The following is a 13,156-nucleotide window of genomic DNA, read 5'->3' as shown; positions in this document are numbered from 1 at the left end:
ATGCTCTTAAGTGTTGAATTGTATGGAAATAAATGATTGTTGATTGAGCATTTATACACCGAGTACTGTCCTTCCTTCAGCCCAAAGATTAAAAGAATTGGGAGATTTTCAACAGTGTTCATACTAGAGTGCAAAATTAAAACCAATGGAAGATGGACAAGAAAAGTTTGAAGCCATCAGGTGCTCGGTTTAGAAAAAAAAGAAAAGAAGAGGAGGAGAAATGAGCAAAAGATGCAGGTAAGCTGATGTGTCATTGGATAATGGCAGGTCATCCTGAAACAACCAGAATCAGAATACTTTATTAATCCCTAAGGAAATTATGTGGATTACAGTTGCTCCAAGAAGAAATGGTAAAAATAGTAACAGTAACAGACAGATGTAACCCACCTAAAATTTGCCTCATGAAAATGAACTGCTGTTCCCAAAGCATGTCAGTAGGTGGCACTATGAGATTGTTTAGTGCTTGTGAACTTGAGTTGAGAACTATCCACAGGTTTCTGTAAGAGCGTACGTAGGCTGCCATGACAGACCACTACTTCCGTTGTCCGGTTTTATACTTCCGGTTACTCAAAGCGAGACCCAGCGTTCAGTCGTTGCTAACAACAAAATCAGTTACTTTGTGCGGTAATAAGTGGCTTTACCTGTTCGAAGATGAGCTCGGGTTCAACGTGTGCTGTCGTCGGCTGCCACAATAATTCAAGAAAACTGAAAAACGCATTAGAAACATTTTGCCTTGAGCATCAACAACTTAGAAAGGCCTGTCCGTGCCCACTGCCCTACGCACTGCACTCTATGCCGCGGAAGGAGGATCGGAAACTGGCGTGGCTGGCAGCTTTAAGACTCAAACACCCTCCAAAGAGAGTTTATGTTTGCTCCTTTCATTTTATCGATAAAAAGCCCACAGAGCTACACCCCGACCCGGAGCTTTATCTGGGCTATGACCGACCCCCACCGAAGAAAAGAAGAAGGCTCACTCGGACCACTTTGAGTGTGACAGCTTCCAGTAATACGAACAAAAACACAGAATCTGTACCCGGTAAGTGAAAGTGTAAATGTGGTTTGCCACCGTTTCGCATTTTAAACACGCAATTCTTTACTTTTACTAAATAATAGCCTATGGTGAATGGCGTTAGTATCAGCACTAGCTGGTTATTAGCAGCAAAGTCTAAATTTTAACGAAAGTTTATAATAATAATAATAATGCCAAAAGATTAGCTCCAAGGGCTGTAAAAGTCTTAGGTTTGTGTTTATAAAGAACATGTTTTTTCAAGTCGAGAAAACTCAAGTAAAAAAGTTAAAGGCAACCTTTGCAAAAATACCAACAGTTGTGACTTTTTTTAGAATGTAAAATAAAATCTAATCACATTAATTGAATAAAATTGTGACAAATTTTTAGGGGACTTAGGAACATTTTATGTTGACATTTATGATTTTGCATTTGTGTGAAAGAATGTAGAATGAGAAATTTCACTCAAATATAATAAGCTAAGTGACACTTTACAGTTTCTCTTATGCTAACAGTTTGACTGTACATCTGATCATATTTTTGTCTTATTCAGACTCCACAGTGTTACGTTCAGTGGAATTAGACCAGGCCAGCATCTCCACACAACCCCCTGAGCCACATCTGCACTCAGTCCACACACAGTGGGAGGATCCTTCGCAACAAGACCATCAATACTGCAACAGGTCTCGCAGAAAAGATGTGCAGGATAAGATGACTCAGTGTGATGAAGTTGCATATTTCATTCTTCAAAATGATGCAGACGCTTTGCTGTACACTGGGATAGCCTTAGAAACATTTAACACACTTGTGTCGACACTGGAAGGATATGACAACAATGAATTTACCATGCCTGTCCGAGATCAAGTCCTCATGACACTTATGAAATTAAAGAGTAACCGTGTAATAGGTGACCTAAGCCGCCAGTTTCATATATCACAAAGCATGGCCAGCAAGATCATCTCACACTGGTTAGACAAGCTGGAGGAAGTTCTCCGACCATTAATTCCATGGCTGCCAAAAGAAACTATTCAAGCAACTATGCCTGAAGCCTTCAAGAAGAACTTTCCAAATAGTACATGCATTATAGACTGCAGTGAGACCCTTTTACAGAAACCCAGAAATCTGGGCTCAAGAGGGGAATCATACAGCCATTATTATTCACACAACACAGTCAAATATTTGGTTGCTGTTGCACCATGTGGACTAATCATGTTTGTGTCTGCGGCATATGGCGGCCGATGTAGTGACAAATTTATCACAATGGACTCTGGAATATTAACATACCTAAAACCTGGTGATGAAGTCATGGCAGATAGAGGTTTTACAATTAAAGACTTACTCTTTGAGAGAAAAGTTAGATTAGTAATACCCGCTTTCACAAAAAAACGTAGACAGCTAACTGAGGAACAGGTAACATACACACGTCGGATTGCAAATGTAAGAATCCATGTTGAAAGAGCAATCAGACGCTTGAAAGTCTACAAAATACTTTCACAAATTGTTCCTATAAGCATGGCTCCTAAAGTAGACAAGATACTGAGAATATGTGCTGCTCTAGTGAACTTAAGAGAGGATCTCATTCGTGATACACAATAATTGTGTATGTTATGAACAATTGTGGACTCGGGGATATTAAGATGGTTACTCAGGACATAAAGTTGCGTAGTGTAATGTAATTATTTTAAAATTTGATGTACATATATGTAGAGAGTAAATAATTCCAGGTCTCACTTTTTTATCTTGTGTTCTAGATGAAAGGTTATGTGATACAGTGTGTGTGTGCGTATGTATGTATGTATGTATGTGTATATATAAAACAATTGCAATCAATCAATTGAACAATTATTACTTTTTTATTCAACCACAATGTGATAAATTTCTTAAATGAAAAAAAAAATGTTTTTCTCAAATCTACAATAATTAGTTGTGCATTCTTGACATTTTTTTGTGTTGGAAGATTACAGAAATACAGAACTATTCACAACATTTAATGTTGTCAGTTTGTCATTCATTTCCCACCATATGTTATAACTACGTACATTTTAGTTGTATTGAAATATTTAACAGATTTCATATTGAATGTCTCCTTTCATTCACAAGACAGAGACCAAACTCTGCAGACATGTTGGTGTCTGACTGTCCCATTTATAGTTGTAACATGTATTAAAGCTTGCCCATTATCTTCAAGTATCTCTCATTTAACTGAAACCGTCCTGCTGCATACTCCTCTACAAGTCGAGGTAAGAAATATGAGAAGTAAAACCCTCTCAAGCGTTTTACTTGTTCCTTTACAAATGCTTCATCATATTGCACTGTAAATGAAACATGCTCAGTAGGTGTCCAGATCACAAGTGTGGCAGTCTTGAGCCCTGTGCAAAACATTGTAAGTTGCACTTGCATGTAATAGCCTCTGCTGCCAGTTTTCTGCAGCTGCAGTTCTCCATCTACCAGTTTGATATCGCTGCATTTCTGGGTAAGCTGCTCCGTGAGTGAAGGATAAGTCTGCACAGGACATTTTATTTCTAGAAGCACATCTGAGTCAATGACCCCGTCAGGACTCGCAGAGAGCCATGGCTCCTGGATGCTGATAACACTACCCATGTGAAGGATGTTCATACCCTGTTCTTTCAGCTGATGACAAGCTTTAACTTCATTTTCTTTACCATAGTTTGTTTCATAATTCCCACGAAAGGAAGGGTACATGTGCTCAGATAAAAATTTGTCATTTTTTGTGGTGGCACGTACTGGAACTTTTTTAGCAGAGCTTGCTGTAAGTCTGATTTTCCTGCAGTTGTGCCACAAATCAGATGCACTTTGCTCTTTTGTTTCTTCTTGTAATTGTTCTGCTTGCTCTTCAGAAACTTGAATGTATGCCTGGTAGAATGCCCTGCATGGATTACAGCTTAGTTTGTAACTGTGTGCTTGGTGTGGCTGAAAAAATTGCTCATCAACTTTACTGTTGCGGTGAGGACCTGCAGATGGCGAGGCATTGTAACACTTTCCAATTAATGTGTTCTTGAGGAGGAAAAGTGGCTTCACTGGTGCTTTGCTAACACTGTCAATAAAGTCTTGATGTGTAAGGTGATATGGTGTGTTAGGGAGAGATTGTGTCACTGCAGTCCGGGAGTTCACATCGTACTGCTGCTCTGCCCTGTGATGTCTGAAGTTTATGTGGCTTAGACGTTTAGGTTCAAGGTTCTTTGCTGTCCCTGCATTCCACCTGCGCTGCTCGTCTGTACACGCAAGCCCTGTCTTTCCACTGATCGCAGCATTCTGCACCTGTAACAAACATTAATAGTTTTTTCTCACTGTCAATACTCAAGATTTAACATAACGAGGAAGTTTACACTAACAAAAGCAGTGCCTGCATGTTATAGATATGACCCTGGGTCAATACACCTGAATCATATCCAAAACAGATATAAACACTGGCAAAGTCACCCATATTATCCATTTCATATTAATAGTCAGTTACTTTTTGATGCAGGAATATACATCCACAGTCTAATTTTTTTCAAAGTAGTGTGTGTGTACAAATATACATATATATAAACAAACATGTATTATACTACTCTGTGTCACTTCTTATAACTATAGTTTTTCTTGTCTTGTAAATTTGACCTTAATGTTCAGTCTTTTATTTTTTTTATATTTTATCTTCTTGTGATTGTACAGCATACAGCCCACACAAAGTTAACGAGTGGCTTTCACATGTAAACAGTGCTCCACGTAATACTTGGCTAGATGGCAGTAGCGTGACTCCTTAATCACAGCCTTTGACCAGTCCAGTGTTTCTGTTTCAGTGATTTAAACATTGTGATATCCAGATAAGTGATATACCTTCCACAGAATAGCAGCCGCATGGCTACATGATCTCCCTAATCCGGCGATACAGGAACAGCCGACTGTCTCCACTACTCCACTTTCTCTTAGCATTGCCCATGCTAAGTGTTTCGCTTGATTAATACTCTGGCTCGGCTCTACAGCTGCTTTAAGAAAAATAAAGTCGCCTTGTTTGTTGAGCAGTACTTTATCAATTTTGTTGCTGTGCAGGTAATTATACGCCTCGGTGCTCTTGTAATTACGTAATTCCTCGCCATCAACGCCTTCGGAAAATACAAGGTAATTAATAATGTCGATGTAGCTAACATCGGGCCATAGTTTCATGTCATCTACCCACTCCGTGAGAAGTGACGGGTGAGGCACTGCAACTGAACTGTCCTCGCTGCTTTTTAAAACATCTTTACTGTGTATCCACCTTCGATGTGTTGCCATTTACTCCAGGTAAAACAAACTGCAGTGAGAGAAATCTTTATCAACAGTGAAGGTGTAACCCCGCAACTGTCAACAACAGCGCAAGCGGAAGTAAAAAACCGGCTTCCGCTATGAATCGGGGTAATGGCGCGAAATCAGAAATATTGTGGATAGAGAAGGAGAATAGCGCTAAGGCTACGTATGCTGGTCGGAGCTACTCACCGAGTTTTTCTTTAATCCTTGTTCAAGAAAAAGGTTATGTGTGAAGACACAAATTGGATTTTACTCTTCCGCTTGTTGGGAAGCGCGGACACTTTTTGTTGATGCTGATGTACCTGTTTTTGTGTTTTTTGTTCATTTCCGGTGAGTTGACTAACTGCGCTAGCATAGCAAGCTAATCGTTAGCTAATCATTAGCTTAGTATAATGTAAATTTCATGTGTTCCTTTTAAGTGCTGTATTATCTTTTTATTTCTTCACTTGTGAATGTTTTAAACCAATCGGAAATATTTCTTTGGAAGCTAGTAGGTAAGTTTTATTTATTGTAATGAGATGATAAATATGAGCAGTCTTTGGCTAAATAGTACTGCGACCACGTTTTGCACTTTCCTCGTGCATCAGTAATGTACATTCTCTCAATTCATTGGATTGATGTGACTGCTGTTCACAAAATATGAGATGTGGAAATTGTTTTAAGGTTCTTTGATTAATTTTATTATTGATTGCATTAAGTTGTTATATACAAAGAGTGAGAGACATTTGATCACTAGTATTGATTAAGTTGTTATATGATATTCATGTAAAATATGTTCACTGCCCTGTGCAGGTTGGTTTTTTTGTTGGAGTCTAAAGTTGCGAGCCAGGATTCCGGATCCCCAGCTGCCATGCAGGAAAGATTTCCAGCCTATTTAGAAGTGACTTCTTGACAGATAAGCTTATGAGATCTCAGAACAATACACTACCCGGGTAGTACTATTAACATTAACATTATACACACACACTCACACACCTGAACTGAAAAGAACTCTGAACTCTAAAACTGAATACACAGACTGACAAATATGGACAATTGGAACTGTTGTGAACTGTTGAATGACTGTTTTTGGTTTTGTTTTGAATAAATGTTGACTGTTCTTTTAGCTGTGTGTCATTCGCTCCTTAGTCGATTCCTAGAGACCATAAGCCTAAGATCCTAACTTTCTCTACATTCAGTAGTGGTAAAGTATCGTGTGTTACAAATACATTATGTTACAGAATTTAATATTAATTAGTCATTGTCAATTGTTGATTTGTCCTGTTCTCGTTGTATGACGAATTATGATGGCTGTTTGGTAGCCGTTTGTATACTATGCATACTCTCTCTCTCTTCATATGTGTGTGTGTGTTGGGGGGGGGGTGGCGGCGGCAGAAGGAGTGTTCACCCAGGGCGCCAAACAGGCTAGGACCACCACTGGCAATAAAGCAAGAGATTAATCAGTAAGAAACCTGACAGCTCAGTAGGGATGGGTACCGGTGTCCGGTGCCATGTTCTGACATAAACGGTAGTAACCAGACCGAAAAGCAGCGCACATTTCGGTGCTTTATTTCGGTGCTTTTTTTTTCCTGAGCTGTGATACACTTTAGATTCTAGCCAATCATTTTACGTTTCCCAGGATAGTAGGCGGGGCCAGGTACGTACGTTCAGTTAGAGCAGAGCTACAGATTAAAAATGCCCAAGGCGAAGTGGTCAAAAGTCTGGCTGTACTTCACAGCAAAATATGCAAACTCAGCAGCCTGCAACAAGTGCTTTAAGGTGATACTGTGATACTGTGCAAAGGAGGTAACACCTCGAATCCGATGAAACACCTGGCGACGCATAGCGGGTTTTTTTTAAAGCCGAGAAATGCGCCGTATTTGATGGCAGCAGCAGCCGTTCTTCTCTGTTGTTCGCGTGTAATTTACATTGAGTAGGCTAACCACGTTATTACATTAATGCATGTAAGGTGAACTAGCAAACATCATCATAGCTACATGCAGCTGTCTTCTTGTTTGATAGCAGATGCTCCCTTCACCCTGGCCAAAAAGGCTAAAATGACCAAAGAAAAAGAGGGAAACAGCTAAACATGAGAGGTTTTTGGATAAAGTTTGTATTTTTTCCATTGGTTAAGCACTGCTTCCAGCTAAGAGTGATACCATATATGCCCCATAGCTGCAGAAAAGGCTAACATTGTTATCTTTTTACATAAAACCAGCTGAATATGAGAGGTTTTTGGACCAATTTTGTGTTCTCCATTCTTTAAGCACCAGTTTGAGCGCCGTTTGAGCACCGGCACCGTTTCAAAAGTACCGATTTGGCACCGGTATCGGATAAAACCTAAACGATACCCATCCCTACAGCTCAGCATCAAAAACCACCAGATTTCTGTCTGACTGAATAATATTTCATGATTAATGAACAGATTAGTGTGTTGGGGTTGTTGGATATAAAGAGGGCATACCGCAGTTTGTCAGATCCATGTCACTGGTGAATGATACATGTCACTGGTCCTAATATTGAAAGACACCTGGCCTAGAGAAGAGGTCTGCAGGTATTTGGTTCACTAGACAAAGAAATGAATAAAGGTTGCTCTGTTGACTGAACTCTGCTTTGTGTCTCTCATGAGTGCCCTTTGCAACCCTAAGAAAAAATTATCCACAAATGTTTGCTCGGTCTATGTTTAATTCATTGCTTACCTGTCTTGTGAAGGTGTCCTTTGATCAGTGTGACAGCATGCAGCAACACTGACAGTTATTAGTATGTTTAGCTTTACGCACTAATTGGTAAAACAATGGTGCAACATTGTTTTAGGAATCCTGAGTCTTAGTTTGAATTTGGTAAAGAAATGTCCATGGTACTCATTCACACTGTCATATGAACAGACACATTATGTGGTTTAAAAACACGAGGACTTACACATGAGCTTTAAATGAGCAGTTCTTACCTTTAAATCTAACCTCTCCTCTTCCTCTCCTGTCCTCTTTCTTATTTACTCAGCTTTGATCAATGGTCATGAGAATTTGCATATTAATAATCAAGGAACTGACCTCCCAGCCCATTGTTCCTTCAGTGGTGCTAGTTTCAGTCATTATGCAAACGTACTGCAATGCAAATGTTTATCAGGTTGTGGAAACCTGCAGTCAGCTGAGACTGAAGAAGTCACTTGGATGAGTGACGAAACATTTCTCCCAATGAAAATGCTGCATCCAGATGAACAGAATCAACTTTTGGGGATTTACTAACTAACTAACTGGATGACTGAGCATGAATCAAGACAAAACAACATTAACCTAATGATATTAACTATACACACCACCTTTATAAAGCATCTGTCAAAAAAGAAAAAGTGAAGATGTGGGTAACCGTTCTGTCAGATTAATTATTTTATATCTGTAATTCAGCGGGTTTGTGTATGTCTTGTATGTATGTGGCATCAGCTGTTACCTGTGTTTTCCTTAGCAGTAGGGTTCTCAGATCTCTTAGTCACTAGTATAAATCAATGCTTCCAAAATAAGCATTTTTTAAAAATGTATTTACTTTTGTTGTGCTTCAATCCTAACATACATGGTGAGTGCATTTCTTATGTCAACTTTTACCTAGATCTTTTTAGCATGTTTAAAAAACTTTGGCCTACAGAACAGGCTGAACCTGTTAACACTACCAGGTGATGAGTAGATGTCAGCTGGGCTAGAGTTTCAGCTTTCATTCAGCCACATGATAAATAAGCACAGTTTCGTGAACTTGAAGACCTTTCAATCAAGTCTCTTACATGCATTTTAATTTGCTGTTCTTCTGGATTGTTTCCATCACAATTATAATGTGTCTGTGTGCTTCCATTGGTGAATATGTGCTATGATAATTTTATGAGGTGTTTTGATCTAAATTTTGTTTGTTTAAATTGTTGATTTCTGTACATTTCTGTGTACAAATCTAAACAAAAGTAAAGGTGCGCTCATAGAAACATTTTTTCACAGCAAGGTCTAACATAGTGTAGCTTTTAATGTGCAGCAGGTGAATATAAAACACTGCCATCTAGTGTACTTTCATTCTGATGTACACTAAAAGGAAACCAGCATTTAAAAAAACCAAACCAAAACGACTTCCTTGACACAGAGCACAGAGCTGTTAGCAGTGTATAAAGGAGAAGTTACAGAGTCATACTCACCTTAAGGACCACATTCAGCTTTTGACCATTGAGGTGAATATTGACTGTGTGGTTATTTGGTATTTTAGACTGCAAACATATTTCGTCTATTTATGCATCTGTTAAGTTATAATTATGCTAAAATGAAGCAAATTATTGTTCACATATCGCTTTCTTTATTTTGACACCTAAACTATTCAAAATGAACTGAAAGAGAATAATGAGGTATAGATTATTCATTTTAATGTAATTGTTCTCTCCATGTAAATATGAAGGCCATTTTTAAATGTCACATTTTTCCTTTCAGAAAAATTTCCCTTCATTTGACCTTGTGCATTTGTGACTTTGTTGTCCTTACTCTAAGTGGAAACAAAAAGAAAACCAGTTAGTAAAAAAAGTTCTAATGTGACACAGGTTTATTAAGCAAAATTAATAAAGATTGAATGTATTTTCTTAATATTTATTGTATTTTCGAGTTGCTACAAATTCCAAGACTGCCTGGATAAATGAAGGCTTTTTGCAGAAAAAACAAAATACTAATGTACAATTACCAATATGAATATTATGTTTTTGAAAAAGAAGGAAGCTAAATAGAAAAGTATTTCAACATTTTTAACTTTCAGCTGAGAGGAAGTCAGCAAATATTTGAGTTCAGGTGAACCAGAAAATGAGACCAAACCAGTAAGTAAACAAACATTGTTCTTATCTGCTTCCAAGGAAACAGTGAGATGCTTGGTTCAGAAGTAATGTCTAATCTGAATAACAAAGATGTTCAGTCAGACATAAATCAGAAACACAAAGCTGAGAAAGGGTAATTTAATAGATTGAGAAGGAGATGAAGATATAGAAAAATTTCAAACAAATTTCTACTGAATGTTTCTCTGAACACAGGAATGAACTTGCGGTAAAGACTTTCGGGACTTTATTTACACAGTTACTTGCAGAAGGGAAAATAAGGTTAATAGGGTGAATGGTTGATCCAATTGCTTGTCAGGACAGAGGCAGAGACCAGCGTCTTTCTGGTGTGACTTCTGATTTTGAGAGGGACATCAGAAACAGAAAGTATTAAAATAGCTTGGTGCTTAACGGAGCCAGACACCACAGCTCTCCTAGTTAGGGCAAGGGAGCACAAAGCTTAGGGGCAAAAATTTGGAAACAGAGGGGAAATGTCCAGGAAAAACTGAGAGGAAGCACCTGAATTCACACCTATGGCAATAGAACAAAATATCAGAGCTCTAGCAGATGGAGACTGATTGAGCTAATCTAACAGATTCCCCCATTCCACCCCATAGCTCAGTAAGACCTCACTCACAAAGCCTTAGACAAAGCCTGGGCGGAATGCAGTTTTTCTCTGGAAATTGCTGTTTCTGTTCAATGTCTTTTTATGTTTACATTAATTACATAAACTAAAATAATCAGGTTAAATATTTAATATTTGATTTGTTCAGTTAAATGTGTTCAATGTTTCTCTTTCCCCTGAGTTAAAAGAAAAAGAGGCTGAACTCTTGGAGCTCCGTGCTGAGAAAAATAGAAGAGAACAAGATGAGAAGGAGCTGCAGACCATAAATAGGAAGCTTGAAGCCGAGAAGAAAGAGGTTCATATTTTGCTCCTTAGATTTATTTTCACAATATAAAAAAAGTTGACATGCATTTTTTTTTTCTCATTACAACTTTATTGTATGTAGAACTCTTATAAATGTACCTTTACCTTTTTCCCTCCCCTCCCAGTTGAATGAGGAAGTAGCTAAACTACAGCAGAGGCTTGGGAAAGGGAAGCAGAGGAGGCAGGATGCTGAGATGGCCCTGAAGTCCTGAATGAAGGAGCTTGAGACCAAAGACATAAAGGTTCATATCTTTAATTTAACTGCATTTATCAAGGTCTTCATTACTGATTTTTCATTAGACGACAAATTTATTGAAATGGCCTAAACTTTACATTGGAAGTTCATCAAACTATCTATAATATGATTTTAATCCCTTTCTGTTAAATTGCATTACAATATATCAGTTTCATATTTGTTAATACCCAGCATATAGATACATACTCTAATCTGACTTTAATAGAAGTTACTTTTGGTGATTAATTCATCCTCAGTAAGTCATTGTTGATTCTGCCCCCCATTTATGCACATAGTAAGTCCCACCTCATTTACATGTGTTCAGTTCAGTTTATTACTAACCTATACTACTACTAAAAGTAGCTGCGTGTAGCAGGAGATGCAGCTAAGTTTGGCAAATTGCATTTGACACATTGTGTGTGTGTGTTTTGTCCAGAATTACACTGCACTTTTCATCTTTAAATCTTACAATCAAGATAAATGTTATAAATCTTGTAATCATATGCATCATCAACAAATTATGGTCTGGGTGTGAAAAGTGAAGACAATGGAGCAAAGTTTGTTCAACCTCTATGACCAGCAGGGGGAGACTGCTCTGCAAATAAATGTACTCTGCTTTAACTTATGTAGGCGTTCATTGCAGATTAGCCTCCTTCCTTATATTCCCTTCTCTCTCTTCCAAGTTTGAAGATAAAGTGACTGAAGTCCAGCAGCAGGTAAAAGATGAACAGAGGAGGGAGGAAGCTGAGTGAGAAGTGGAGCTCTTCAAAGGGGGGTTGGAAATGGTATAGTCCTGAGTCTGTATGAGTCGAGTACATAATTACAATGTCATTGGCTGTGGATATGGTTCATGTAGTCTGGGTCTAAAGCACTCAGATTGTTTCCTCTTCGTTCCTAAACCTCTGTTTGTCTTCTTTTCTCTGTATTTGTCATATTATCACAGCACTAAAGTAGAAGAACTGATAATGGTTTTTTTTTAGATTCACACTAAAATCTGAAAAATAAAGCAAATGATTTACAGATCATTATATTGGTAAAAATGAAAGTGTAATGTGGTTTTTGTGTGTATATCATCTTTTATTCAGCCAAAGACAGCAGCAGTGAAATCTTTGACAGCATCTCACATTTTTGGAGGAAACTGTGATTAACCCTTGTGTGGTGTTCATATTTTTGTTACTCAGCCAGTGTTCATGGGTCTGGTGGACCTGCTAGAGTTTTGGCTTTCCAAATTAACACTATCAAACAATTTTATGTTAAATTACTCAACAGATGTTTACTTCATCCCAATTACAAGCCATATGAACAGCAAACATGGTTATTTTTTTCCCTTTACCTTTGTTAGATCACATTTATGAATCAATGTGCTTCTCGTTTTTTGGGGTTTTTTTTCATAAAATGTTATAAAAAAAAAATCAGTTATAATCAAGTGGAGTGAGTGGAAAGACACAACACATTTACACGTGAAGCAATATGTTTCACAACTAAATGGCATCAGCTGCTCATCAATGGGGACATTAGGCCCAGGGTTGTAAAACAGGGGGAGGTGGTGCACACACTTATCCCACACTGTCCTGATGGCAGCTAGCTTGTCTCTCTGCCGTCGAGCTAGTGTGTCGTCTCGGTTATCAAAACGGATAATCCTGGAAATTTTGTGGAAGTTTTTTAGAGACATTGATGCACGGAAAGGTTCTTGCCAGTTTCTGCATCCCACAGGGATTCTGTGGATTCCCCTTTGGACCTGAAAACTCCTGCAAGGATAAGAACCCCAAAGTAGGCCTTTGGGGTTCTTAGATGGATTTGGTCCATCTCCTTCCACCTCTCTCCAAAAATAAACCTTCCTTCTAGATTACTGCAATCCAGAATAATTTTCTGGATGGAATCTGGGATGAAAAGCTCCAA

At 38.3% G+C, this 13,156-nt stretch overlaps 1 protein-coding gene across 1 annotated transcript; it reads left to right on the top strand.

Moving 5' to 3' along the window:
• The first annotated feature begins 782 nt into the window (after positions 1 to 782).
• On the top strand, positions 783 to 2,984 carry LOC146713568 (uncharacterized). The gene is made up of 2 exons (XM_085448793.1): positions 783 to 1,036; positions 1,560 to 2,984. Exons 1-2 carry the CDS (start codon positions 793 to 795, stop codon positions 2,600 to 2,602), a joined length of 1,287 nt encoding a protein of 428 aa, XP_085304919.1. The 5' UTR covers positions 783 to 792; the 3' UTR covers positions 2,603 to 2,984.
• Positions 2,985 to 13,156: the final 10,172 nt, after the last annotated feature.

The sequence above is a fragment of the Copadichromis virginalis genome, linkage group LG3 (assembly GCF_057382275.1).
Source record: "Copadichromis virginalis isolate Kocher_CV1m ecotype Utaka linkage group LG3, C_Virginalis_male_GT1.1, whole genome shotgun sequence".
Taxonomy (NCBI): Eukaryota; Metazoa; Chordata; class Actinopteri; order Cichliformes; family Cichlidae; genus Copadichromis; species Copadichromis virginalis.
This window is presented reverse-complemented; position numbering and strand designations above follow the sequence as displayed.

Bases quoted from the DNA above. Each gene is read 5' to 3' on its own strand.
- LOC146713568 (XM_085448793.1), top strand. From the start codon at position 793: ATGCCGCGGAAGGAGGATCGGAAACTGGCGTGGCTGGCAGCTTTAAGA. The intron at 1,037-1,559 runs GTAAGTGAAAGT...TGTCTTATTCAG, and splicing joins AAACACAGAATCTGTACCCG to ACTCCACAGTGTTACGTTCA.